Consider the following 27,468-nt stretch of genomic DNA (forward strand, 5'->3'; position numbering starts at 1 on the left):
GAACCATAGACTGCAAGGTTAGAAAGTTGTATGTCTATTCTAATCCACTGGAGGGCACCATTAGTCCAGTTTTTGGTATTTTTTCCTCTGAATAAAGCAGGTTAGTATGATCATTTGGAAACTGATGAACCTGATAAAACACTACTACACTGATGTTTGTTCTTCATCTATTCATCTCTTTATTTATCTGAGCTCTAGTAGAAACACTATATTTATTATTTAAATATAATACATTTTTAGGACTAAAGTATAAAGGTTTTATATTTTATGAACTGTAAACAGGCTCCTGAACAGCAGTGTTAATAATAATTGAACTTTATCTGAGCATCAGTGCTTATGTTTGACACAGAGTTTTTTTTTTGACAGCAAATAAGAGCAAGCTGGATTGAACCAGGCAAAGACATTCGCTGAATCATATTCAACTATCACTATAATCGCAAACATATATGAGCTATAGCCTACACAGAATGGAAGTTATAATATTTATCATTGGAATTTCATAGTTTTAAAAAACTCTCAATTTAGTGCCTTTAGTGTCTAAAATATTGATTTATTTTTGTCTTTGACAGGGTTGAAAAAGCAAACAAAAAACATTTAAAAAATGTTATATTTGACAAAGAATGTCAAAAAAGCATTTTAATTAACATGTAACATAACATACATATGCATACATATGTGTGTGTGTAATTGCTATTTTTGATATTTAATATGTAAAATAAATATTTGAATAACAATTAGATGTTGCCTTTTCAATTAATTGAAATAAAATAAACTGAAGTACAAAAACTGAATCTGAAATAAAAAATAACATCTAGTAAAAATCAAACTCAAAAATGTCTAATGCACGTAAATTAAAACTAAAATAAAAACTGAAAATACCTAAGAATAAACAGTGCTCTAAAATAAGACTGCCTCGGTGTGTCAGTGAACTGCAGTGACCCTCATGCAGGACAGACAGTGTTTGTGCCGGAGGGGGCGGGCAAGATCTCCGCAGATCTCAGAGATCATTCTCCAGTCTGCCGGTGTGTGTGTGTGTTTGTGTCTCGGTAGATTAAGTAGGCTATCTTTGAGGAATATGAGCAAAGACCGTATGCTTGTCTTGTAAACGCGTTTTCTGGATGTTCTAATGGAGTGAGCGCGGATCATCTGAGCCCGTTATCCCGGACAGAGACCCGCTTTGTTCGGCCAGTAATAGACGAATCACGTCTGCTATCGAAATGAACGACACGGAGAAAGATACCAAATCTGATGAAGACTCGGAATCCCTGGAGGAAGAGGAGGTCGACCCGAGGATTCAGGTACAGAGCAACAAAATCCAAAATTCACATTTAAACCGGATTAGAACGAAACCCGACTGAACGTTGTGTTAAGATATATGGATATGTATGTTGTTATATTTTCCCGAGCTTTTATCATCCAACTCGGTCCCGTTTAACCTTCCCGAAACCAGAACCGAAGTCAAACTCGATCAGCTCGTATCATATAAATTCATCAGAAAGCTTCATTCATTAATAATCCGATCAGAACTGTTCTGTTTGTTCAAGCAGCTGCTGTTTGATCTGACATGGGGAACCCCGTCGTTACATCAGCTGTTATATTCTGTTACATTGTTTCATAGTTTGTTACGCGTTTCCTCTGTAAAGCTTACGTGCACTGCATGCAGAATTAAGTCCGTTTTATGATGCGTTTTATTCTCTAGAAAACTCCTAAAAGTGTAAAAAGTATTTGTATGCTATATGAGTCATTTTCTAATGCAATGACATAGGCCTACAGACATTTCAAGCAAGATTTAGATTAATTTATAAAGATATATTTTCATCTTTTCTTCACAGTATATTATGACTTTTTATTATTATTTTATCATACCTCTTTTTGTGCAATGTTTTTGCTTCAAATGTCCACTTGTAGTACTTGCCTTAAACGAATTGACACTTTTAATTCATTTTAAATGATGCATTTCTCTTAAAAGTGAGTAGCTTTTCTGTATTAGACTGTGTGCTAGTTGTACTAGATGAACTGGTTTTTCATCCTCCACCCATGAAAGAAAATAAACACATGATTTTGTAATGAAAACAACATCTGTGTGTCATCAGCGTGTAGCTAACTTTGCTGGAAAAGCATACATATGAGCTTAATCTCAGTGTTGGGTTACTCGAATAACACTTTCCAGATGTTGTCGGCCTGCTGGCATTACAAGAGACATCTTACTGCGATCTTAACTCCTTCTGCCTGGCTTTATCTCCTCTACAGGGTGAACTGGAGAAACTGAATCAGTCTACAGATAACATCAACAGATGGGAGACGGAGCTGGAGGTAAGGTTCACATGCTTGCTTTGTGGTGTCACTGTTTTGGCTGAAGATGGTTGCAGGAGGAATTCCAAAGTGGAAAATGTCTAAACGCTCAGACCCTCCCCTTCCGCCACTGACCAATAGGAAGTTTCTTGCCTGTGACTGACACCCTTCATATGTGTTGAGCAGACAGAGGAAATCTCTCCGGTCCGAGTCTGGAATTCCTGCCTTGAAAGCCACAGGCCACGACAGCTAAAGGAGTAGTTTAGGAAAATGTTTGTCATTCCAAACCCGGATGACTTTCTTCTAGAGGCTTCTAGAGTTCTTCTGACTTTCTTTTTCTTCTTTAAAATTTGAGTATAGGACCAATTCTCACTATTAAAGTTGCTCGTTAGCATGCCTATTATTAACATATTGGCTGTTTATTAGGATTTATAAAGCACATATTCTGCTTGACTATATTCTACATCCGTAAACCCTAAACCTACCCACTACCTAAACCTAACAACCTTACTAACTATTAATAAGCAGCACATTAGAAGCTTAATGAGGCAAGAATCATAGTTAATGGTTTGTTAATCTAGCGAGAATTGGACCTTAAAATACAGTGTGACCATATAATTATCATGTAATCATGTAAGATCTTATTTAGTAAAACACGTGTGTTCCCGCCTCATGTTTCCTTATTTGGTTTGTTTCCTGTCCTTGTTTAGTGTGATTATTAGTTAATTCCAAGCATGGTTATTATAGTTAACTAAAACTAAAACAGAAACCGAACTTGTTACTTGAAAAAACAAAATTAAACTTTATTTTATTTCAGCTGGTTACCAATGTAACATATCTATATCTTGATGCACTAAAATAAATAAAACTGAAATAAAATATGAAGACGTTTAAAAAATGAAGATAAAAAAAAACAATTACTAAAAACTTCAACTGAAATTAAAATGACAACTGAAAATACAAAAATAAACTCATTTTAAATATTATTAAAAACTATAACAGTATCTCAATGATATCAAAATAAAACTGCAGCCTATAGGCAAAATTTCTCATTTTGGTTTAGTTAGTTTTTCGGCTAACATTTATATTTTATTTCAGCCTCATTTCAATTAACAAAAATTTTTTTCAATAGTTTTAGTTTCAATAACGCTAGAATTTGGACATAAGTGTTTATAAAGTCCTCTTAATTTCAGATTCAGGACTATTTGTTCCTTATAAAAATACTCATCCACAGTTCTCTGTATTTGGCCTGTGGTTATTCAGCAGATTGAAGCGGGAAGCGTCGTTCTGTCAGAGGAAGTCTAAATCCCTCTGACGTGCTTTTTGTCATTGAGGTCCTGTGTGGAAGGATGTAGATGTCGAGGTTTGTAAATGTCTTCTGAGCGACCGAACCCACCCGACGACAGATTCATGCAGAGCTGGTCACCATATACACACGCACTTACCCTCTGCTCATCTTATGCAACAAACGTGATGCTTTCTTTAGCGTGAGAGGGAGTTTTCTGTCTAGAAAGCAGGGTGTGGATTCTTTCTTAACTGTGTTAAATGCTGAATTGAGTTAGCTGAAGCAGCGCTTTTCAGGGAGCTACAAAAGGCTGATTATTGAGGCATTTTATTGCTGTGAAACTGAAAGATGGACGCTCATAATTCAGAGAGATTCCTGAGCATCCAGTTCACGCATGCCTGGATATGATGAGCCTTTCAATGCACTGAGATTTATTCAGATTTCACAGACTGCATGCACTGTAATTCACTCTTGAATATGCCTGGCAACACAAAGACAAGAATTCATCTGTCACTGTCTTTTATTCAGTAGTTCATACAGTTGAATTAAATATATGATCCATAATGCATCACATTACTCTGATGGAAATAGTGTGAAGCTTAGACAGCACTGTTCACTGATGCATACTGCACACAAAAATGCAGTTTTTTAATCTGAATGGACTCATTAGGAAACAAAGTTGAGTTAAAGTAGTTCAGCCAAAAATAAACACTAGCTGAAAATTTACTCACCTTCAGTCCATCCAGGATGTAGATGTGTTTGTTTCTTCATCAGATTTGGAGAAATGTAGCATTACATCACTTCCTCAGCAATGGATCCTCTGCAGTGAATGGGTGCCGTCAGAATGAGAGTCCAAACAGCTGATAAAAACATCACAGTAATCCACAAGTAATCCACTCCAGTCCATCAGTTAATGTCTTGAGAAAACAAAAGAAACAAATCCATCATTAAGACGTTTTTAACTTCAAACCATTGCATCTGGCTAAAATCTGAATCAGGAGCGAAATCTGAACAGATCAAACACCGTTTGCAAGCAGAAACAGTCCAAAACAGCTCTAAACATATATGTGGGAGGATTTTGATGAGAGAGTTTTTCACTGGAGGAAGTGTTATTATGGATTATGGACTCATATTTTCATATTTTATTGTTTAAAACAGATTTGTTTCTTACAAACATGCAGTTTTAAGCACACAAGATATTATCTGATGGACTGGAGGGGTGTGGATTACTTGTGGATTATTGTGATGTTTTTATCAGCTGTTTGGACTCTCATTCTGACGGCACCCATTCACTCCAGAGGATCCACTGATGAGCAAGAGATGTAATGCTAAATTTCTCCAAATCTGATGAAGAAACAAACTCATCTACATCTTGAACTAAAGAATTACACATTGAATTGGACAAATTTGTGAGGTTTGGCCATTAATTTTGAGATAACAGACTTTTGAATCAGAATCAGAATCAGAATGAGCTTTATTGGCCAAGTATGTTTACACATACAAGGAATTTGTTGTAGTGACAGAAGCTCCACAGTGCAACAGAAAGACAGCAACAGGACAGGACACAGGTAATAAAGAATAATATAAATATCCAAATAGGCAATGTACAAAACAGCAAAAACACAATATATTATATAGACAATTATGTGTGTACAGGTCTTGGTCCAGGTTTTGTTTGATATACTTGAGTATGTGTGCGTTTGATTTTAGATTTACTCACCCAAAAAGGTCTCTGTTCTTTAGGATTCCCGGCAGAAGTTTCGTGCCGTCCTAGTGGAGGCCACGGTCAAGCTGGACGAGCAGGTCAAGAAGATCGGTAAAGCCGTAGAAGACTCCAAACCGTACTGGGAGGCAAGGAAAGCGGCGCGTCAGGTGAGCTTGAACCCATCATCCAGTTCAGTTTGTTCATAGCAATATGAAGTTTGCATGGTTTGGATCTTCTGGATTCTCATCTAAAGAATGAACACACTGGAAAAAACACTTTAAATTTTAAGAAATATAGTCATTTGCTAATGCCAACAGGAAAGTAGGCTACAGCACATAATTATGCAATAAAGGTTTGGCTGTTGACACAGAAGCTGTTGAACAGCAGGAAACATCTGAGGAGCGGGTTCAGCGGGCGTTCAGAGCCCACAACCACTGACAGACTGGAAAACTATGACTATGACTGTCCTCAGCTGGTTCACTTCATATTACTGTACCAGTATTTTAACACAGACACAATGAATCTATGTGCAAACTATGTGGAAATGACTTTACTGTTTAGCTTTAAAATATATAAATATATATTTATTTATTAGATTTATACTGAATGTTGTCAAAAGGGTGAAAAAACTAAGGGTTAATTGTTTTTGCTTTGTTGGCCAGAACTAATCATGATTTATTCTTAAATAGACATCTAAAATGTATAAAAAGAGAGCAAAATGCTACATTATTTAAGCAGTGCAAAGCAACTTCAAACAGTTTTACATTGTAAAGTTGCATGAACCAATTGTGTAATCTTTGTAAAACAGGACATTTACATGATTAATGTACTACAGTGTTCAATGATCAAAGTATGATGTTCTGAAAGAATATAAATATAGGAGCAGTTGTTAAGAAAAACACATTTGCCCCAGTTTAACTTCTCATAGTCACATGATCACCATCCACCCACAAACCCAGCCTGTGCTGTCAGGGTCTCAGGATAATGTGTTTGCAAACAGACTTAGGCATTTCCTATAGATAGAAACAGCTCTGGAGAGCAGACCGAACATGACGTCCTTCTCATGTGTCTAAATGCATGAAAAGGCACTTCTCCTCAGAACACAACGACCCACAACACCTTAGCACTGTGACAATTATTACAACATAAATATAGTGTTTAATATATACAAGCATCTGTCATTAGTGTCATGTGAAAGTGTGTAGTTTAGAACGTCTTCTGTGTGTTGAAGAAGGATTTGAGATCCCTGCTGCTTTCAGACATGAAATTCTCTATATTATCACCTTGTGACAGTGATAAATCAACAGAAACTCACGCAGTCATAAAAGAGCTTTTTATATCCAGGAGGTGACTTTGGTGAGGGTGCTCAGCTTCTGGCTCTAACTCAATTATAACGCCGTCAAAACCCAAAAGAAGTGGAGTGTTTACAATCACAAATCTTATCAGAAATCCTTTTTTTAAAATGTCTTTGAAAGAAGTTTCTTATGCTTAACAAGGCTGCATTTTTGGATCACAAATACAGTAAAACAGATATATTTTGAAATATTATTGCAAAAAAAAAAATCTATAATTGCATTAGATAAACTAATGTGCAGTTGATGTGTTAGACTTTCACTATAAGATGTGAGAAGCCTGCAGACAGTCAGAAGCTCATATTCTCAGTCTATTTTTACATTAAAACAAAATGATCTGAGATTAGTCATGAGTGAGTAAAATGACATTGTCAGCTAATCTTTAAAAGCTCCTGGTAAAACCCGATTCATTTAAGCAGAAGCAAACACAGGTCATAAATAACAAGTCATTGGAGTTGTATCTCTATGGCATCTGTAAGCATTCTTACAGTTAAAAATGACCATTTCACTTTCTTGATTCATGTTCTTGGTCTCATTGTGAAAAATTCATCAAAACAATCAGTCACAGTGATGCTTAATAACTCAGGTGGAGTATAAATATGTACAGCGCACACACCGTTCTGCATGTTAGCTAATATGAGTTAGTGGCTTTAGTTAATCTCGTTATGCATTATATCACTGTGTGTGATCTGTGTAAAGCCTCAAGCATTACTGTGTGGTTTGAGCTCTTTACACTAAATCGGTGCTAATCGATGTGTGTGTGTGTGTGTGTCTGTGCTGGTAATCAAATGAAGGTGGTCTTGTGTAACTGTCCTGTCATCACTCTGAAAGACCACCATGATTTGTCTGTGTCTGTGACAGGACCAGAACTGCCAGCTGTCCATTAGTAAGAGTGCCATCGTCCACTTTACGGCCAATCAGAGCACAGCCCACGACCACACCTCCACTGACCTACAGCTGACCAGACAGACTGACAGATAGACAGATAGATAGATAGATAGCTCTCGTTCAGCTGTTGTTCTGTATCATCTGTCTGTGTTCTGTCTGTGTATCACGTGAACAGCAGCATCAGCCGTCAATGACAGACCTGAGCACGTGTCAGCTGACCTCACACCTTCACAGCGTGTGTCTGTGTGTGTGAACGGAGGCTATAGAAGAGACACACACACACATTATCATGGACAAATCAAGGTCAGACAGCAGATGTTATCCAGACTGAGACTGCATTTGACTGGCTAAAATTAACACCAGTTTCCAGTCAAACCACTGAAAGTCCTGGTGCATCATCTTATATGCAAATGTAGAACTATTTTAGTCCATCTCTCAGATGGACATTAAAAATATTCAAGAACTTGTTTGCACCTTTCTTTTCTTCTCTTAAAAACTGCATGCCAACTTGCATTTCTGCAGTATACATTATGTATACTGTGCATAGTATGCCCATTTTATGCATGCATATAAGAAACAAAAAAAACATGCAACATTTGCTGCACATTGCACTTGAGAATTATATTAACCACTGATATTGTTACTATCACACCAATCATTTTATTTATACTATTTGTTCAGTAAGCATTATGCAGTACATAGAATTCACGGACTATGTGTATGCACATGCACATTTGCAAAAATGTGCATGTGCATACAACCGGGAATATTGCATCATATAATGCATTGCACTTGCCTCAACCTTGTATTTATAGTGTGATGAATGAATCAGAAGTTTATCTAGCCTTAATTAGTTTAGACATTTCTAAATAATAGTTGTCATATCTGAGATAGTAACTGAATTGAGGTCATATGACAACATAGTAGTACTACATATGCTCTAGTTATACGAGTGTACTACTGATGTAGCATTTTGGGTCACATGCAATTTAAAAAAATAGTAGTTGGCATACAGTATACAGTTTAATACTCAGTGAACTAGTGCTCCATTTCAGAACACTGGAAATGCTGAACTTCCTGTTTTCTTTAGGATCCCCAAAGTGTAAATAGTGCAACTCAAATTGGAAAAGGTAAACATAGCTGCTTGCCTGACTGACTCAAATTTATAAGTTTACTGATTTGTTGGTTAATTTTGTTTTGCAGTTCAGGGCTTGCCATAGTTTTCTGAAAATGCAAGAAAATTGAAGTTTATGTCAAAAGAATTTTGTTACGATAGGGCAGTGATCAGGGACAAAGCAACACAGAGAGGGAGCTTGGATTGCATGAATCATGGAGAGTTATGAAGAAAGAGCCGGATTGTTTATTCACTGCTCCACCCAAAGGCCATTTGAGCAGTTGGAAAACAGCTGTCTTTGTCTCATTGTGGAATTCCTCTGGTTTGTAAAGGATGCTGGGAGATTTACTCTGTGGCTTGTGCATTAAAGTTCTTCATATGTGTCATATATGGGAGGAAGGTCATACAAAAACCCTTAATAATCAACCTTCCAGTATGATCATCAGACAGGAGGAAGTGTGTAGATTATTTAGAGACAGTTAAATAAACATACTTCTGCATTTTAGTGAATGCTAATAAAAACACGGGGAAATGTACTGCATTTAAAGGAGAGTTATTGTGTCAGTAGAGTGGCTAGTCTCTGTTTCTTCAAGTGGATGAACTTGCTTTGATAGTTGAAGAAGTGGGCCACTGTTTTTAGTAGGTCAGACAGAGTTGAGGGTGTGCCGAGATGATTCTGCTTCTTCAGATGATGCTGCTGAGCTCATTAAATGTTAATTTAACACGATTTCAGCGAATGCCACTCATGAAAAACCCATCGGCCTCAGGTCTGACCAAGTTTGGGAAAAAAATAGGTCAGCAAACCAGAAAAAAATTCAGATGCTTGTGCTGCCTGTCAAAAACATTATAACAGGAGGACAAATCGACCATATGAGAAACTGAATAAAACAAGACTGTCCTCAGTCCAGACGCCGAGAACTTAACGTGTGTGTGTGAACAGACAGACGGATGAAGTGAGAATCTTCCCTGACGTAACTCTAATCTGTCATTACAGTGTTTACAGAGCTCAGCTTCACTTCACCTTGACCCTTGAAACTGTGACTTAAGCACCCATGATCATTTAAAGTAGTTAAACTAAAATAAAGCTGCTTGATCTCAATACATATGTACTAACAAAATAGTAGCCATCAGAAATGGTGAAAAAAACAGATGCACATTTGCACATCTTTTCAGAACAAACAGGAAGGAAACACCTAGCAACCACCCAGAAAGCCCTAGAAACCTATTTCTATTCATCAAAAAATCCTGAAAAATAAACTTTATCACTGTTTTCACAAAATATGAAGCAGTCCAACTGTTTTCAACATCAGAATCAGAAATGTTTCTTGAATGATTTCTGAAGGATCATGTGACACTGAAGACTGGAGTAATGAAGCTGAAAATACAGCTTTGACCACAGGAATAAATTACATTTTAACATTAATTCAAATATAAAACAGATATTTGAAATTGTAATAATATAACTGATTTTACTGTATTTTTCACAAATAAATGCAGCCTTGGTGAGCAGAAGAAACTTACAAAAAGTTTAAAAAATAGAATCTCTCAGCGGGTCGTATAGGATCTATAAGGTCTTTAGGGACGCAGGTCATCACGAGTTACATAACAACAACAGTCTGTCATTTCTCCAGACCCTGCCGGACGCACACTGTAGCTCTTTGTGATGGAGCAGCTCACTCAAAACCACACTATTATAAGTGACACAATGACTGGTTGACATATGAGGAGAAATGCATCATCTCTCATTATCTGTCGTGTAGGATGCAGTTCTGTATTATTCTGTGGTCATGCAATGCATGATGATCACAACTGGCTGCTGGTTGAGTCGTTTGGTTTAGTTTTTTTAACAGCCGATATTTATAGAGCAGTTTTCACATTGGCTGATATAAATAAAATAAAATACACAACCATTTAAAAGTTTATAGTCAATATGATTTTTGTTTAAGAAATTAATACTTTTATTCAGCAAGGATGCACTGATCAAAAGTGACAGTAAAGACATTCATTCTGTTTCAAATAAATGCTCTTCTTTTGATCTGTCTATTCATCAAAGAATCCTGAAAAACAAAATGCATCACAGTTTCCACCAAAATATTGGGCAGCACGACTGTTTCCAACATTGATAATAATCAGAAATGTTTCTTGAGCAGCAAATCAGCATATTAGACTGATTTCTGAAGATCATGTGACACTGAAGACTGGAGTAATGATGCTGAAAATTCAGCTGCGCATCACAGAAATAAATTACATTTTTAAATGCATTTACATAGAAAATGGTTATTTTAAATTGTAACAATATTTCACGATATTACAGAATGTACTGTATTTTTAATCAAATAAATGCAGTTTTGGTGAGCAAAATACATTAAAAAATCTCACCGACCCCAAATTTGTATAAGGTAGTGTACAAATATAATATACAGTTTAATGAAAACAAATGAGACTTAAAGAAAATTTCTGAAATTAAAAACTTTGCAACTTATGCAAATATCAGTCTGGGTGATGTATGAGTCTATTACTATCTATTCAGAGCTAAGGGTTCAGTCGTGCCCACGCAGACATGCCATCACATCCTTGCGTTGGCAGTGGGCTAAATGCAGCTTTTGTTTACTGCAGTACATGCATTGTTTCATCAGGTTGAGTGGTCAGTTCTGAACAATGCTCAGAAAGGTCAGTTCTGGATATGTTTGACGTGATGCATTAGCTAACACGCTCATGAACTCAGGGAAACCAAGTGTGCCCTTCATCTCAGCGGTGCGTCGTGACGTCTGAGTGTGTGAGTCATCCGTCTGCAGAAGTGCACTACAGCTCTCTCCACCTGTACACTTCACTTAACACTTCAACTGAGGACTGTGTGTCCATAATCAGGCCAGTGCAAAAACACAAACACAGTGACGTACAGCGCAGCCACTGATTTTCAGTGGAGTGTGACACACATAGAGAAAGCATGCAGAAAAATACAGAAAACAACATTATACAGGATAAGAAAAACTAGCATGATAATATCACTTTAAAGCAATTTTGTTCATGTAAAGTTATCAAAAAATAAACTTAAGTGGAAATTTGATTCTTTTTCGGACCCCACTGGCAGATACACTGTAAAAAGTGATAAGTTGACTTAACTTAAAAAAATTGAGGAAACCCCTTGCCTTAAAATGATCAAGTAAATAATAATTAAAAAAATTAAGTTAAGTGAATTGTCAGGTTCACTTAACTTATTTTTATTATTTACAGTTTTAAAACAGCAACAGTTTTCCTCAATTTTTTAAGTTAAGTCAACTTATCACTTTTTACAATGTAGTTGTGTATTGTTTTAAGCATAAACTTTTTTTAAAATTTTTATTGTTTTTTTGTTTTTTTTTAGAAAACACAAGAAGTCTTTTTGCTTCTCGAGGTTTAGATATTTTGGAAACATAGTAATGCATACTTATAAATGCAAATGAACTTCACAGCTCAAATAATATATTAATAATACAAGTGCAACTGAATTTACAGATTTACAAGCACAAGCTGCTTTTAGTATTTTAAGTTCTTTACTATAAACAGGGTTCTTGTTTGGTTTGGCAATCTGAGTTTAAATTGTTTTGTGCTCAACTCTATAGACAGCATATGTGATTAACTTGCACTGAACCTTAAACATTTCTTCAAAATCTGAAGGATGCTGAGTTTGTTGGTTTAGAGGATATAAATAAGAAATACCTCATGAAGTGAGTGATACAGTGGGCTGAGATTGAGCTTTATGAAATATACAGTAGCCTCTTGTCCAAGCTTTCTTTATGCATTCCTTTGCAGAATATAGATTTGAATAATGTAAGAGGGATCATCTCTAAATGAGAAGCTCGTCCTGCAGACAGACAGAGACCGCAGCGGTCACATGACCAATTAAAGCAGCTAAAGCTAATCTGGCAGCACTGATAGGAATCACAGGATTTAATGTCGTTTCGGTCTCAGACGAGACTGAGGAATGTGACATCACTGCAGTGTTATTTTAGTATGATTATAGTTTTTAAGATTTTTTTTTATATTTTCCATTTTAATTTTAATTTTAGTTCTAGTAATTTTGTTGTGTTTGTCATTTTTATTAATTTAATTTTTTTTTAAATGTCTTATAGTTTTTTTTTATTTTTAGTTATTTTAGTTTTTCAATAAATGAAGTTTTTAATATATTTTATTTTAAGAAACCAAAAACATGCTGCGTCAGCAACACTAATAATGTTTCATTGAGGGAAATGAAAAGAAAACAAAATAAGGTCCAATTAGTTAGTTTTATTAAGTTTTATTAATATTTTAAAGTTAGTTGTTATTTTACATTTTTTTATTTTACAAATTTTTAAAATGTATTTTGTGGTTTTTATTTTTATTAGTATTTTAGTTGTTTATTTATTAGTATTTTTTGTCTGTATAGTTCTTATTAATTGTTTGACTTATTTTAGTACTTGAGAAATGATGCCTTTACAACTAGCTGAAATAAAACAAAATGACTTTTTATGGGATTTTATTTCAGTTAATGTTTATTTTACTTCAAGTAGTAATTTTTTTTTTTAATGATTTTTAGTTTTCATTTAAAAAAATGTACCAATTTTAGTCATATAGCTGAGAAATATAAAGTCACTTAAATAACACTCATTCTTTCCTCAGCAGAACCTCTCACCTTGAAGTGCATGGCACTTTTATGTGGTAAATTTGCGTTGTTAATATGAGCAAATGAGTGATTATTGACAGCAGCTGTTTACTACTGTATCCTGGCAACACTAAGGAAGTGTCATCATCATTTATGTAACATCTTAACATGTGCTCGCTTGCAACTGTCAGTGATGCATTACAAGAGCTGAAGAATATGAGCTGCTCGCTGAAGGCAGTTTCTGCTGAGACATGCATCATGTATTTGTCTGCAGGGTTGCTTTATGAGTTGCTTTCAAAAGTTTGGAAAGCAAAAAGCTCGTTCTTCACCAAAACCGTGAAAGCATCCTCAATCTCTGAAGTTTTTGTCTTTCAGGCTCAGGTTGAATCTCAGAGAGCCACGCAGGAGTATCAGCGGGCCATCGAGATCCTAAGGGCCGCGAAGGAAACCATCTCGCTGGCCGAGGAGCGTCTGCTGGAGGAGGACAGCCGGCAGTTTGACTCGGCCTGGCAGGAGATGCTCAACCACGCCACCCAGAGGGTGAGAGACACAACACAACTCAGAAAACCATATAAGCCATGAGGCCATATAGTCCTTTAGCTGTAGACCACTGGTCTTTTGTGCATTATGCTATGCAGTTCATTTTCTCTGGATTGCTCTGATTGGCTGTTCCAGGTGATGGAGGCGGAGCAAAGCAGGACACGCAGTGAAATCGAGCACAGAGCAACAGCGGCCAAATACAACACCGCCATCAGCCACATGAGACAACTGGAGAAAAAGCTCAAACGCACCATCAACAAGTCCAGGTCAGAAGACATAAATCGGTGTCTACATCTACATACACTACTGCTCAAAAGTGTGGGATCAGTATTTTTTTTTTTTAAATAAATTAATATTTACATTCAGAAAGGATGCATTAAATTTGACAGTAAAGTTATTTATTTCAAATAAATGCTGTTCTTTTTAACTTTCCATGAAAGTTTCTTAAGAAAAAAAAGCTGCACAACTGTTTTCAACATTGATAATAATCAGAAATGTTTCTTGAGCAGCAAATCAGCATATTATAATGATTTCTGAAGGATCATGTGACACTGAAGACTGGAGTAACGATGCTAAAAATACCGCTTTGATCACAGAAATAAATTACATTTTAACAGATATTCACATTGAAAACAGTTATTGGAAATAGTAATAATATTTCACAATTTTTGATCAAATAAATGCAGTCTTGGTGAGCAGAAGAGACTTCTTTCAAAACATTAAAAATCTTACCAACCCCAAACCTTTGAACAGCAGCGTATTTAAAATAAAATGATATTTTTCACTCTCTCCTGATGTCAAAACTGTTACAGAACATTTAAAAACTCCACACACTGAATATGATGACACATACATAATGGTCATACATATAAGTCATGTTGCAATGGACATAAAACGAAGACTCCCTAAAATCTTGCTGGAACAAGTTCTGTAAGCACATGTTCTGCAGGGTTTGCATCATATGAGCTCACTTCAAAACATGTTAATATTTGGGAATAAAATGATTTTCCTTCAGAAAAGCCACAGAGTGTTTCTTCTCTGATGGAAATGAGAGTGGAGTGTTTCGTCTGCTCTGCTGTGTTGTCGGTGGGTTGTGGATGGAAGTGTAGTTCAGTGTGACGCGTCTCTAATGGGTTCCAGATGTGCTTCTGCTTCTAGAATGTGCCGGTCCGGCTGTTGCCATGGAAACCGGCTCTGACACTCACTCTGCTCTAATCTTTCTCTTTCTCTCCCTCTGCAGGCCGTACTTTGAATTAAAGGCGAAGTATTATCTACAGCTCGAGGTATGCCAGTTTTTATGTTGCACAAAAAATATTTCAAGAATGTTTCATCCCAAAATCAAAGAAATAAAGTATATTTTACCTGAAGAAAATTAAGGCTATTTTTAAAACCATTAAGATAAAATAATATATTATATAATCTGAATTTAGTTAAGTTGCAATGATTTATGCGTTATTGTAGTATTTGTTGTACTGGATTTATTTTGATGTTCATGAATCATTGTATAACAGTATTTTTATTGCTTTTTAAAATACTTCCAATTAAACGTAAATATAAATTAATATTTTAGAAATATTTTAAAATATATATTTTAATATATTTGAAAACATTAAATAATGTTTTAATATATTTTAGAAAATAAAAATACAGTAATGAGAATCACCTTTAAAATAATGGAAATTACTAAATAAATAAATAAATAAACCATCCAGACACATTACATACAAATTGTAATAAGATATTTTTGTATTATTTGTATTAAGTGTAAATATAATTCAAAATAATATTTTACAAATATGTACATTTATGATAAGATTTAAATTTTAAAATATTTTATTATTATTATTATGTTTTAATGGATCTTAAAAATACTGCATGCTATACACTAATGAGAATCTCAGGAGAAACACCATTAAAAATTGGTAATTGCATGCAAACATGTAATAGTAATTACAAAAAAAATAAAAAAATAAATTCAGGCTTATTACAATAATGAGAATTTGGGGAGAAATTTGTCTAATTTGTCATAAAAATAATGTCACATTGTAAAAAAAAAATCTTAATTTTCTTTACGTTTTTCTTTTAATTTCAGGGTGAAATATGAGTGTTTGGATGGTTTTAGTAATGCATGAATATTGTTTTTAGAAACACAAACTAACATGTAGATTTGATCTGATTTTGATAATAATTGTTTGTGACCTGTTCTCCGCTTCTCCTTGTCCTCCCACACAGCAACTGAAGCGACAGGTTGACGAGCGTCAGGCTAAACTCACCCAGGCCAAAGCCGAGTATCGGACCGCCCTTCGTAACCTGGAGACCATCTCAGACGAGATCCACGCACGGCGCCGACTGTCTGCCATGGGGCCCCGGGGCCGAGGGGTGGGGGCTGAAGATGACGGGACCGCCACCGATGACATCGCCAACTTCAAAATGGAGTCTGACGGCTTATCGAGTAAGTGAGATCACACATTAATGCCAAGACAGATTTGATTGTGATTCAGAGTGAAAGTCTCTCAGTTTGATTTAGCTTCATTGTGCCTGTTTTAGATGGGTGTAAACAACCTTTAAGCTAATACAATGGCACAAAGGGATTATGAACTTTAAAAAATGTATGAATTTTATTTGTGAAATGTTTTGCTTAGTTTTTTCAGGGCCACTGTATGAATTAAATCACTGTTTTGAAAGACAATTAATATTCAGTACTATTAATGATATGAACTTGTTTTTAATAATTTTATACTGCTATTTAACCAACTGTGAATCAAAACTCAACTCACTTTATGAATTATGAAATTTGAATTAGTCTAATATTTGCTAAAATTTGCATCACAGATTCTATTTTAATGCAAAACATTATCAGCTTCATGTTCATTCCAAATCAAATAAAGAAAATGTAATATTATATATTAAAAAATATTATATATATATACACATTTACATTTCATATATGATAAAATATTTATATAATATTATTATATTATATGAGATTAATATATAAAAATATATTTCTATATAAAATAATATATTTCTTATTTAAAGAAAATGAAGGCTAGTTTTAAAATCATTAAGATATTTTGCATTGTGAATGATCATAATATAAGAATATGAATTTTTGGGTAATTTTGAAAATTATTTAATGTTTTGTTTATATTTAAAGAATATTGAATGTTCAAATATTATAACAATATTTTTTAATACTGAACTCATTTCATGATTGTTAATGACCTGAATCTGAACCAACGCTGAAATTGAGCTGAATAATAAAACAGTTGTCTTTTTAGAGCTGCTTTACAGCAGATTTAAATTAGTCTCATATTTAACGAAGATTGCATCATTGATTCTGTTACTCTCTTGTTTAATACTGTAAAGCTGCTTTGAAACATCATCTACTGTTTAAAGCTCTATAGAAACGAATGTGATTTGACTTGACCTGTCTTCAGCAGGAATTGTTTCTATTCTCCATTCAACAGTATGAAGTAGCAGACTAAATGCAGTCTGTGTTTGTTGTACAGTGATGTCTGTGAATTTCGAGGACAGCTGTAACGGCTCACCATCAGATGACGATCCTGAGACCCAGTCCACCTGCAGCATGAGCTCCACATCTGCTCCTCTCGACCTGCCCTGTCCATACACCTCCTCTTCCTCCTCCTCCTCATATCCTCTGCTCTCTTCCTCCTGCCCGTACCCTTCCTCTTCCTCCTCGTCCCCGCTGTCCCTCTCTGTCTGTCCTGACCTGCTCCAGCTGCCGGGCTCGGGGTCTCTGGAGGGTTTTGAGCAGGTGTCTCCGGTGTTGGGCCCTCGTAGTGAGTGCAGCGGGGCCTCATCACCCGACTGTGAACAGGAAAGAGGTGAGAGACAAAAGACCTTGAACTGGGAGAACTGTATGGAGTAATATAGTTACACGTTGCAATAAAGAAAAAAAAATTATATGGAGCAGTCAATTCAGTGTGCGGACATTACGTTCGTTCTTTTACTTTAATAATTGGTCCCATTCATTTCCACTAGAAGTGCTCCATAGCCTTTTTTTTTTGTGGTAATCAACATTATGCCACAAACACTGCTTGCAATAATTTTAATATATTTCAAGAATTAATTAAAATTTTTAAAGCTTTATGCATTCAATGTTTTTGATGATAAATGTGTGTTAAATCATAAAGAAATCCAGAAAAATATTAATGAAAAAAAAAAAAAACACATTGCATGTCCAAATTTGATTTAATTAGAAAATTGTTTTTTTTTTTAATTCAATTGAGACGTGCTTTTGAACTTGATAAAATCATGAAATTGGACACAATTTGGGGGAAGGGGGGTGATTTAAAAAGGCCTTACATTTGTTTTGAACAAACAATAGATTCTCATCAGTTCTTTGTGTTCTCTAACAGGTGAGAGGGCAGAAGGAGCAGAAGGTAAACCTGTACCTTCAAACAACATCAGCAGTCAGAAAAGCTCACGCCTGGAGAAGAGCCTGCGTAGTTTATCTCTCCAAACCGCAGACGACAACGACACAGACGCTCATCCGTTCCCTGTGACCTCAAACACAGCAGCAGTGCTGCTTCTCAACAGTGTTTAAACTCAGAAAGCACCACCTGCTCCAAGTAAACCTTCAGCACAGGGTCCAAAGCAGGGGCCCGTATCTGAGACGACAGTATGACATGTCAAAGGAACCATCATGAAACTATTATCATCTCAGTGTTACGGAGAGCTCATCTCAGACTGGTTTGAACCCAGAAAAACCATGAAGTATTAGAATTGCCATGCAGACATCAGCTATGAAGTTATGAGAACTATTTAACTTTTCATCATCACTGAGTGGATGTTCTTCATGTCTTCCTCAAATGTGTTGTTCGTGTTTACTGTCCTTTGCCTTTGCATCTCACTAGCTGATTCAAAACCGACTTGATTTTGATGAAGTAGAAACCACCTGATTCTCCAACGACTGATGTAGCTTACCTCTGAAAATCGGCCAGTGTGATGCCAGCACTTGTTTTTCACTTTGTCGGCGTTTGTGCGATGAATTTCCTCTCGTCTTACTCTCTTTTCCACTCCACAGTTCACAACGTAAAGAAGGACTCATGTAGTTCAAAGCTATATATTTATACTCAATGTTTATCTCGTTATCATGATGTTATCAATGTGTTTTCATGCCACAAAGTTCTTATTTGTGTAATAAACAGATGCTCACAGCACGAGTCTCTTTCCACTGTTATGATTTCACCCAGTAAGACGTCTTTATTACAAAACATGGCCTTGATTTTGTAATCTTGGTCTTGAGATTGTAAACAAGGCCTCAGTCTCAAATTTAAAGAAATAATTCATTATTCATGTTTATTTTCGAGTGAGTACGTATAAACCCTGACAAAAATGAATAGAAGAGGAAAACATTCTGGGGCGCAGAAAAGAAAAAGACAAAGGGAAAATGAAAATGAAAAACAATGCATTTAAATGAAGACAGCAATAACCAAGTGAACAAACAAGGATTGGTTAGCCTAACCTGTCTTTTTTTTTATTGTACGTCATAAACTCAATCAACATTTAACATTGTTGAATTGCAACATATCATTTATATCAGTTCATTTCTATTTATCACTAAAAAAATGGATGATTTGCGTTCAAGAGAAACTGAGGAGATCATCATTTGTATAATTCATGAAGATCCGATGGATTTTGAAAACTATTACTACTTTATACATCAATACAAAACAGTGCTGAACTTTAAAAAAAGAGAGACTTTTGAATGTTATAACAATGATTTTTGATGTGCAATGAGGAATTTATTCGCCAAATGTGTTCCATCCCCCATTATTCACATTAATCCTTTTTCACACAAATCAAAAACCACCTCAAGCCAGTCTAAAAACTTTTTTGTGAAATAAGGGATTTTTTTTTCTTCGAAATTTGGCATTTCCATCAATCGTTTCTGATGCAATACTTCAAAATATGCATAAAAACGGAGTGATGCAAACATAGCTACTGAGTGATTCTCTGCTGCCATCTACTGGTTATATCAGTAATATCATATCATTTTCATTGGAAAAGTGTTTGTTTTCCACCAGGTGGCAGAAAGCTTCCACTTAAGCATAGTATATTTTCTATGAATGAACTCCAAGCCAGTTTAAGGGGGATTTAAATAGGTTTAGGCTATAGCCCCAAATTGTCGGTCTTTTACTAAAAAATAATTAAGACCAAATGAAAATGGGCTTATTGGGACCACAAGAGCCCCTCAGCTTTACAGCTATTGCCAGTCTGTGAGTACCATGCATCGATCATTTCAGTGTACAGGATTTAACAAATATAACCATACCAGACTCCACTGGGTCATGTCTTCTTTGTGATAAAAACTTCCACCACAGAGTGTCAGCAAAGCACATTTAAGATTAATACTGACTGCCTTCATTATTGCAGGAAGACTGAAAAACAAAAAATTATTTTGGTAATCACCAATACTGTTACAGATTTTTACAATAATTTTTGCACTAATAACAGAACCTTCATGTTATTTTTCAAAACTCTAGACACATAATTCACAACCGATGATCAAAATGCCCATTTTTCAAAACACTTAACACTTTTTCCAAATGCTTGGACACAATACACATGAGCCAAATTTAACAGTATTGATGTTATATATGTTCTTTTTTTTATTTATATGTTCTATTTCAAAATGCAACTCCCACATTGCATCTGAATTGAGTGTTTATTCATTTCATTATAATGATCTAACTATCAATTGATACAACTACTCAAAATGCTACGCAACTGTTGTATTACTCTTGAAGCATAGTTTTTTTTATGGAAAATTATGAACAATATTACATGTTTAGATTATGAATGTGAAGCAACTGAGGACCGAGTATGTTAATGTAGTTCAGTTTCAAGATGCCTGTTGTTGAGAGAAAAAAAAATCATATATCATATATGTCTATATCATTGTTATCAGTATTTGTTTTTCCTGCAATACTGTAAATGCCTTTTTAGAGAGTGATAGAGCTGGAAGCTGATGAAAACCGTTCATATTTGTGGATGAGGCAGGCTTTACTGTAACCTGGCCAAGAGATGGAGGAGAGGTTGAGAGCCCAGCAGTTGAGAGGAGCCCAAAACGATGTTCGCTGGGGGGCCCGACCACCCCCCACTGAACGTGATTTTGAGGGGCCCTATAGCAAAATCAGTGCAAAGCAGAACCTGTGGCCAAACCCACAAGACAAGGTTGAAAAAAACATAGAAGAGCAGTGAGGGTCTGTGACTTTTCTAATTTAATCTTTTCTTATTTAAAGTTTTTTTTTTTTTATTACCTGTTGTGTTGATTATTTCATCAATAATTTTCAAATGTTTAATGATTTCAACACCAATGAAGTTTGAGCACCTATTAGACAAGGTTAACGGAGGCTGACTGGAACAAAACTCGGTGGGCCTGTTTGACTCACAGCCCCAAATGTCTGTGAGAAATTTGAAAGAAATCTGTCTCTCCACATTTTTTGAGGGCGTAAATTGTACATTTTCAGCGCATACATGCGATATTTGTATCTTGTGATAGACCTCCTCGTTCCGAACAACTTTGCCTCTAGAACCACTGCTGTCAATCAAACCGTTTTTTAAATGATTGAGAAGATGTGAAAAAACGACTTTTGCAAACTAGTCCTAGGTTTTTTGCTCAGTCTGGAAACAATCACCACAGTGCAATTCTCTGGGTCAATAATTATCGAAAGCATGTTGAAACTTACCCTTTGGGAAGCTATAACAGGGTCCTTTAGAAAAGGGGCCTGTCCAAATATGCCCAAAAGCCTATAAAGCCTAAACGAAAAATCAAAACTTCACAAAACCTGCTGAGCACATGCAACAGGTGATTATAAACAAGCATGCACAGTTTCAGGGAGATCAGACAACAGCTGGCGCTATAACAGTCATAAATAAAATGCAAAAAAACAGCATATTTAAAAACATCATATTTCTATGGTAAATCACCTGGATTTGCCAAAAATGCTTTTTTATTAATTGATTTAGGTGGTTATAGACTTGCTAAATAATATGTTATGTCTTTTTCCATATGTGCTTAAATGCCTATAGCACTTGAACCCCGGAAATCGTTGCCTGCAGCTATATTATTATTAATATTAATATTATTAAACAGTACAAAACATGGCAGCACATCAGTTAAAATGACAAAAATACAACACAGAAAAAAAAGATACAGATAACAGATACAATTGTGTGGCCAGGTTAACAGAAAAAGTAATGCCTTTGCACCTTAAATATGTCCATGTTTTTTTATTTTGCTAGTAAAACCATGGTTAATTTTTTGTAAGGGATGTGTTGCCACTTGCCAGATTAACAAAAAGTATTTACACTTTAAGAGGACATGTAATGAATATATAGAGATACAGTCGTCACTGCTTTAGGATTAATAGAACTTAGTTTCCATATACTTGTCTAACTTTGAATAGCCTAAAGGAAAGAGAGGTTTTTGTATGTGAAATTTAGCTAGCAGGAAACACAAATTAAGTTATATTTTCCTACACCCTAAAATTGTTGGGTTTTTTACTGTACCCAATATCTGCTTTAAACATATTGAATCGCTTGTTGGGTTATCCTTTACATTTATTTGATTATTTCTATACTAATGCAGGCAGTTGGGTTAAAATTTGACAATATTTTGCAATGGTCGATCGGTGCAAATGAGACAGAAGATGCAGTGGTAAGTTAATATATCTGTGCAAGGTTACAGCAACACTAAAATTTATTCTAAAATATTCTCACTCATTCAAAATCATCCAGAATATAATGTAGAAATGTGGTGTTGTACTGTAGGTTTTTACTGTATGTGCTGCTAAATCTAACAGTGTAATGCTTCCTCCTGGTTTTGTTAAGATCATTACTAACTTAAAGCTCTTGTTGGGTCAAAATATAAGATAATAGGTTAAAATAGGCTATTATGAATCCCAAAATACACTTCAGTTTTGATACAAACACTTAGCCTTTCAAAGTATACTCCATTTGATAATGTGATGGACATATCCACACTAGAAAGTTTCAACCTAGTGCCTGTGCTTTTTCTCTCCAGAAGTTATGACCCATGCAAATGTCTTTGCACTGGTTTAAAGTATAATTGCAGGTACCTCTCACAATGCAGGTGTCTGGTGTCGCTGTCTCCAGCTTATCCTCACATTCGTTTCCAGTGTAAGATATCTATGCTTAAGCCCAAAGTAAATCCCATTTTTTATTCCTATGCTAGGGTGTGGTAAGGTTAATAACCTTGTTAATTACTTATAAAGCCCTGAATGGCTTATCTTAAGACACATTTATTTAACCTGGCTTACACATAACACACTAATACTATTATTCAAATCCGTTAAAGGATTGTTAGGCTGCATTAATTAGATCAACCGGAACCAGGGACACTCCCCATAACACATGATGTACTCATTACATCATAAGAAGAATGGCATCTATGCTAATATTTGTCTGTTTCTATTCTCTTTCTCAGTCCGTGTCCGGATCAGATGGTGGATCGGCGCCGGGAGATGATGTATGTGGCCCTGATCGTCAGCGGAGGCCGGGCACCTGGATGAGCCCCGGGGACATATCCCCAGTGAAGACCTCAACTTAAAATACAATAAAACTTCAAATAAAACAAATAGCTACAAATATAATAAAATACCGAACTACATAATACAATTATTGTTAGAAATTGCAACAATATAAAAAAAAAATATTAAAACAATAAGTAAACAATAATATCCTGGCCAGAGGAGAACTGGCCCCCCCGACTGAGCCTGGTTTCTCCCAAGGTTTTTTATTTCTCCATTCTGTCACAGAGGGAGCTTTGGTTCCTTGCTGCTGTTGCCTCTGGCTTGCTCAGATGGGGACACTTAATTTCTAGCGATTATAGACAATTTGATTACACAGATACTATTTAAACTAAACTGAGCTAGACTATGACATCTCTAAATTCAATAATGAAATGCCTTTAACTGAAAATTGAATGTTTAATCTTATTATTATACATTACTGACACTCTATCCTCCAATTTGATACTTTTAAGTGCTTTGACACAATCTGTATTGTTAAAAGCGCTATGTAAATAAAGGTGACTTGACTTAATGGTTATTTGTATTATGTGTGTACATTTGATGAATCAGCTAAGCTACTTACTGGTTGATAATCAGCTAGCATTAAATGCAGTCACGCAAGTCTCATTTTGTTTGCTTTACCAAAACATTTATCAATTCTGTTTCCATTTTGTCATTCACATATGTTTTTCTTCATAATATCCTTTCCAAAACTGTAAACCTGATTTATATTATACTAAAATATTTGTATTCTATAGTTTGTTGTTTTCAGCTTTTAAGCTGTTTCGAGGTGGCACATCTAAGAATAGCAATCCTGTCTTTTATTACATTTTTGAGTCATGCTATTTCAGTGTGATACCAGACCGGTGTAAGTTGTTTTGCTAAATTTGAGTTGGGTGTTCTGTTTGACTTCTGTTGTATCCTGTTCATCTTGTTTATTCTCTTTCCTTAAGGTTGACACAAGTTATATTTGCATTTTTGACAGATGAGTAAGTCTTTAAGAAGCTTTGTATACAGCTCATTTGGCATGCATTATTAAGCCTTGCCAGTTGAACAATTCAAGCGATTTTAAACTGTTCAAGCACAATAGACCCAAAAGTGAAGTCAGTGGGGTACGTGAATGCTCTCTGACACATGGTTTTCTGTGCACACACACACCCGAAGTGGAGCACAGAAACCCATCTGCCACACAGTGCCAGTACTGAATTGAGTTCTCTTTCAGTAGTTTTTCTAGTTTTAATAAGAATATATACAGTGAGGACTATGCAGTTTTTTGTTTACAATGTTACATTTAATTAGTTTATTTAATTTCTGTAGTATTACTTAATTCTGTTAGGTAGACCTACCTGAAAAACACTCTTTATTTCGATTTGTTTGTAGCTTCATTGTTCTTATTTTATTACTGATTGTTTAATTGTCCTCACTAAGCTTTGGGAACTTTTTACTTATATCAGTTAGACTAGTATTATTTTGTTCTGTGATATCAAAATTTGTACCAATTGTGAAAATTCAATGGAATCTAAAATGTTTGCATAATAACAACCATATTTCCCTATTGTGATGTATATTACTATCATGAAATAAAATGACTCATACACCCACCCCTGCAGATCCTTTTTAATAATTATATTTAAACATCCACCCTTAACCTGTTTTGCAGGTAGAAGCTTGTTTAGAATATCAGCAAAGAAATGTCATGCAATCATACATATACACTCTTAAAAATAAAGGTGCTTAAAAGGTTCTTCACAGCGATGCCATAGAAGAACCATTTTAGGTTACACAAAGAATTCAGACAAAGGTTCTTTAAAGAACCATTTCTTTCTTACCTTTTTGTAATTAGAAGAACTTTCCTTCTCCACAAAGAACCTTTTCTGAAACAGAAAGGTTCTTCAGATGTTAAAGGTTCATTATGGACTCATTTGGACAAAAAGGTTCTTCTATGGCATTGTGGAGCACCTTTATTTTTAAGAGTGTATATATGTATAAGCTTGCCGATAGTTGTCATAACAGTAAGTATAGGCAAAACAATCAGTAATCTGACATAAAAATAGCTAGAAACCTGGGCATTTACTGTCACAGGTGCATCTCTTAGGTTTTAGCTGGTTGACAAACTGAAAGAATTGATGATCAGATCAGCTGGAAGAGTTTGAGAACCGCAGTAGAGGTGATCGTGTAGATCAGAAGTCCAGACAGCAATATGAACCCCATTGGTGAAAGAGATACCGCAGCAGAAATGGTGGTTGCGCTGGTGATGTTGCCGTTGGGTCCGCTGGTGATGTTTCCATTGGGTCCGCTGGTGATGTTGCTGTTGGGTCCGTTGGTGATGTTTCCATTGGGTCTGCTGGTGCCGTTGGGTCTGCTGGTGATGTTGACGTTGGGTCTGCTGGTGATGTTGACGTTGGGTCTGCTGGTGATGTTGACGTTGGGTCTGCTGGTGCCGTTGGGTCTGCTGGTGATGTTGACGTTGGGTCTGCTGGTGCCGTTGGGTCTGCTGGTGCCGTTGGGTCTGCTGGTGATGTTGACGTTGGGTCTGCTGGTGCCGTTGGGTCTGCTGGTGATGTTGACGTTGGGTCTGCTGGTGCCGTTGGGTCTGCTGGTGATGTTGACGTTGGGTCTGCTGGTGATGTTTCCGTTGGGTCTGCTGGTGCCGTTGGGTCTGCTGGTGATGTTGACGTTGGGTCTGCTGGTGATGTTTCCATTGGGTCTGCTGGTGATGTTGCCGTTGGGTCTGCTGGTGATGTTTCCGTTGGGTCTGCTGGTGATGTTGCTGTTGGGTCCGTTGGTGATGTTGACGTTGGGTCTGCTGGTGATGTTGCCGTTGGGTCTGTTGGTGATGTTGACGTTGGGTCTGCTGGTGATGTTGCTGTTGGGTCCGTTGGTGATGTTGACGTTGGGTCTGCTGGTGATGTTGCCGTTGGATACGTTGGTAATATTGCCATTGGTTCCGTTGGTGTTGTTGCCATTGATTTGCGCTGTTGATGTTGCAATCATTACAGCCACTAGCAGTAGTAGTATTTGAGTTTTAGAAGCCATATTCAGGTCTTTCACTATTTAGATGGGGCAAAGCAATGAAATTCAATTATAATGTTCCACCTTTTTAAATGTTTTTAAAGTCATATTCTATATACTAATATTTTATAACTTAGACTCCTTTCCAATAGTCAATATTTATTACAATCACATAGAAAACAACAACTATGTATATATATTCAATTCAGTTCAATTAAAGTTTATTTTTAAAGCACTTTTCATGATGCAAATCGTTGCAAAGCAGCTTTACAGAAATTTTAATTTTCTACATTATATTTATTAATAGCTTATTATTGGTCTATAATCTCGAGTTGATGTCCATATGGCAGAAATATGGTAAAATATATATATCATATTTACCGTTTGTCAAGGGTGATCTTTCTCTGTGTCTGTTGATTGAAGGATGTAAGTATGAATGCCAGAGGTGATCTTGGGCTTTTATATTTGAATATTAAGCATTAAATCAACAACTTTGCAAGAGGTGGAGAAGAGATATTACTGCAGGATTGAAGTGAATGCAAGTATTATTATTTGTTTTGTCAGTCTCTTTCTCTTAAAGGGATAGTTCACCCAAAAATCTAAATGTTGTCATCATTTATGTACCCATCCTCTGGAAAAAATTAAGAGACTACTCCAAATTTTCTTAAATCAGCATCACGTATGGCAGCCATTTCATTCCAGTATCTGTTGAATTGAACGAGGAAAAGTATAGAAACCACCGCAGTGTTTTCTGTGTATTTGTATTCTGTAATGTGTTGTTTTCAAATTAAAATGATTGTGAAAGCAATGATATAAAGTTTTGAGTGAGAAAATTAATGCTTCAGTTCTGCCTTAACAGCCAGAGGGATACGGTGAGTGTCAGGTTGCTTCCATCTGTCAGTAAACAACCATAGGATCACATCATATGACCTACAAAAAGACTGGCAAACAGCAGGTGGTGTGAAGTGCACAGCAAGAACAGTTCGAAACAGGCCTCTCGAGGCAGGACAAAGCTAGAAAAAAGCCCTTCGTCAATGAGAAGCAAAAAAGAGCCAGGCTGAGCTTTGCCTAAAACCATAAGGACTGGACCATAGAG

At 35.8% G+C, this 27,468-nt stretch overlaps 2 protein-coding genes across 3 annotated transcripts; one reads left to right on the forward strand and one right to left on the reverse strand.

The window, feature by feature from the left end:
• The first annotated feature begins 982 nt into the window (after nt 1-982).
• LOC306885628 (SH3 domain-binding protein 5-like) lies at nt 983-18,985 on the forward strand. Of its 2 annotated transcripts, none has more exons than XR_013785567.1 (9): nt 983-1,298; nt 2,251-2,313; nt 5,321-5,449; nt 13,633-13,797; nt 13,933-14,063; nt 15,038-15,080; nt 16,030-16,249; nt 17,310-17,744; nt 17,816-17,975. XR_013785567.1 is itself a non-coding variant. In XM_079442281.1 (9 exons), exons 1-9 carry the CDS (start codon nt 1,218-1,220, stop codon nt 18,365-18,367), a joined length of 1,356 nt encoding a protein of 451 aa, XP_079298407.1. In that variant the 5' UTR covers nt 983-1,217; the 3' UTR covers nt 18,368-18,985. The 2 variants fall into 2 exon arrangements, 1 of the variants encoding a protein (XP_079298407.1); XM_079442281.1 differs by lacking the exon at nt 17,816-17,975 and adding an exon at nt 18,180-18,985 and having other exon boundaries at nt 17,310-17,645.
• A 5,977-nt stretch (nt 18,986-24,962) lies between these two features.
• LOC306885259 (uncharacterized protein) lies at nt 24,963-26,800 on the reverse strand. The gene is made up of 2 exons (XM_079441670.1): nt 26,754-26,800; nt 24,963-26,410 (listed from the first exon to the last, which is right to left on the reverse strand). The coding sequence occupies exon 2, from the start codon at nt 26,394-26,396 to the stop codon at nt 25,491-25,493; it is 906 nt and encodes a 301-aa protein (XP_079297796.1). The 5' UTR covers nt 26,397-26,410; nt 26,754-26,800; the 3' UTR covers nt 24,963-25,490.
• Between the last annotated feature and the right edge of the window lie 668 nt (nt 26,801-27,468).

The sequence above is a fragment of the Barbus barbus genome (assembly GCF_936440315.1).
Source record: "Barbus barbus genome assembly, chromosome: 19".
NCBI classification, from domain to species: Eukaryota; Metazoa; Chordata; class Actinopteri; order Cypriniformes; family Cyprinidae; genus Barbus; species Barbus barbus.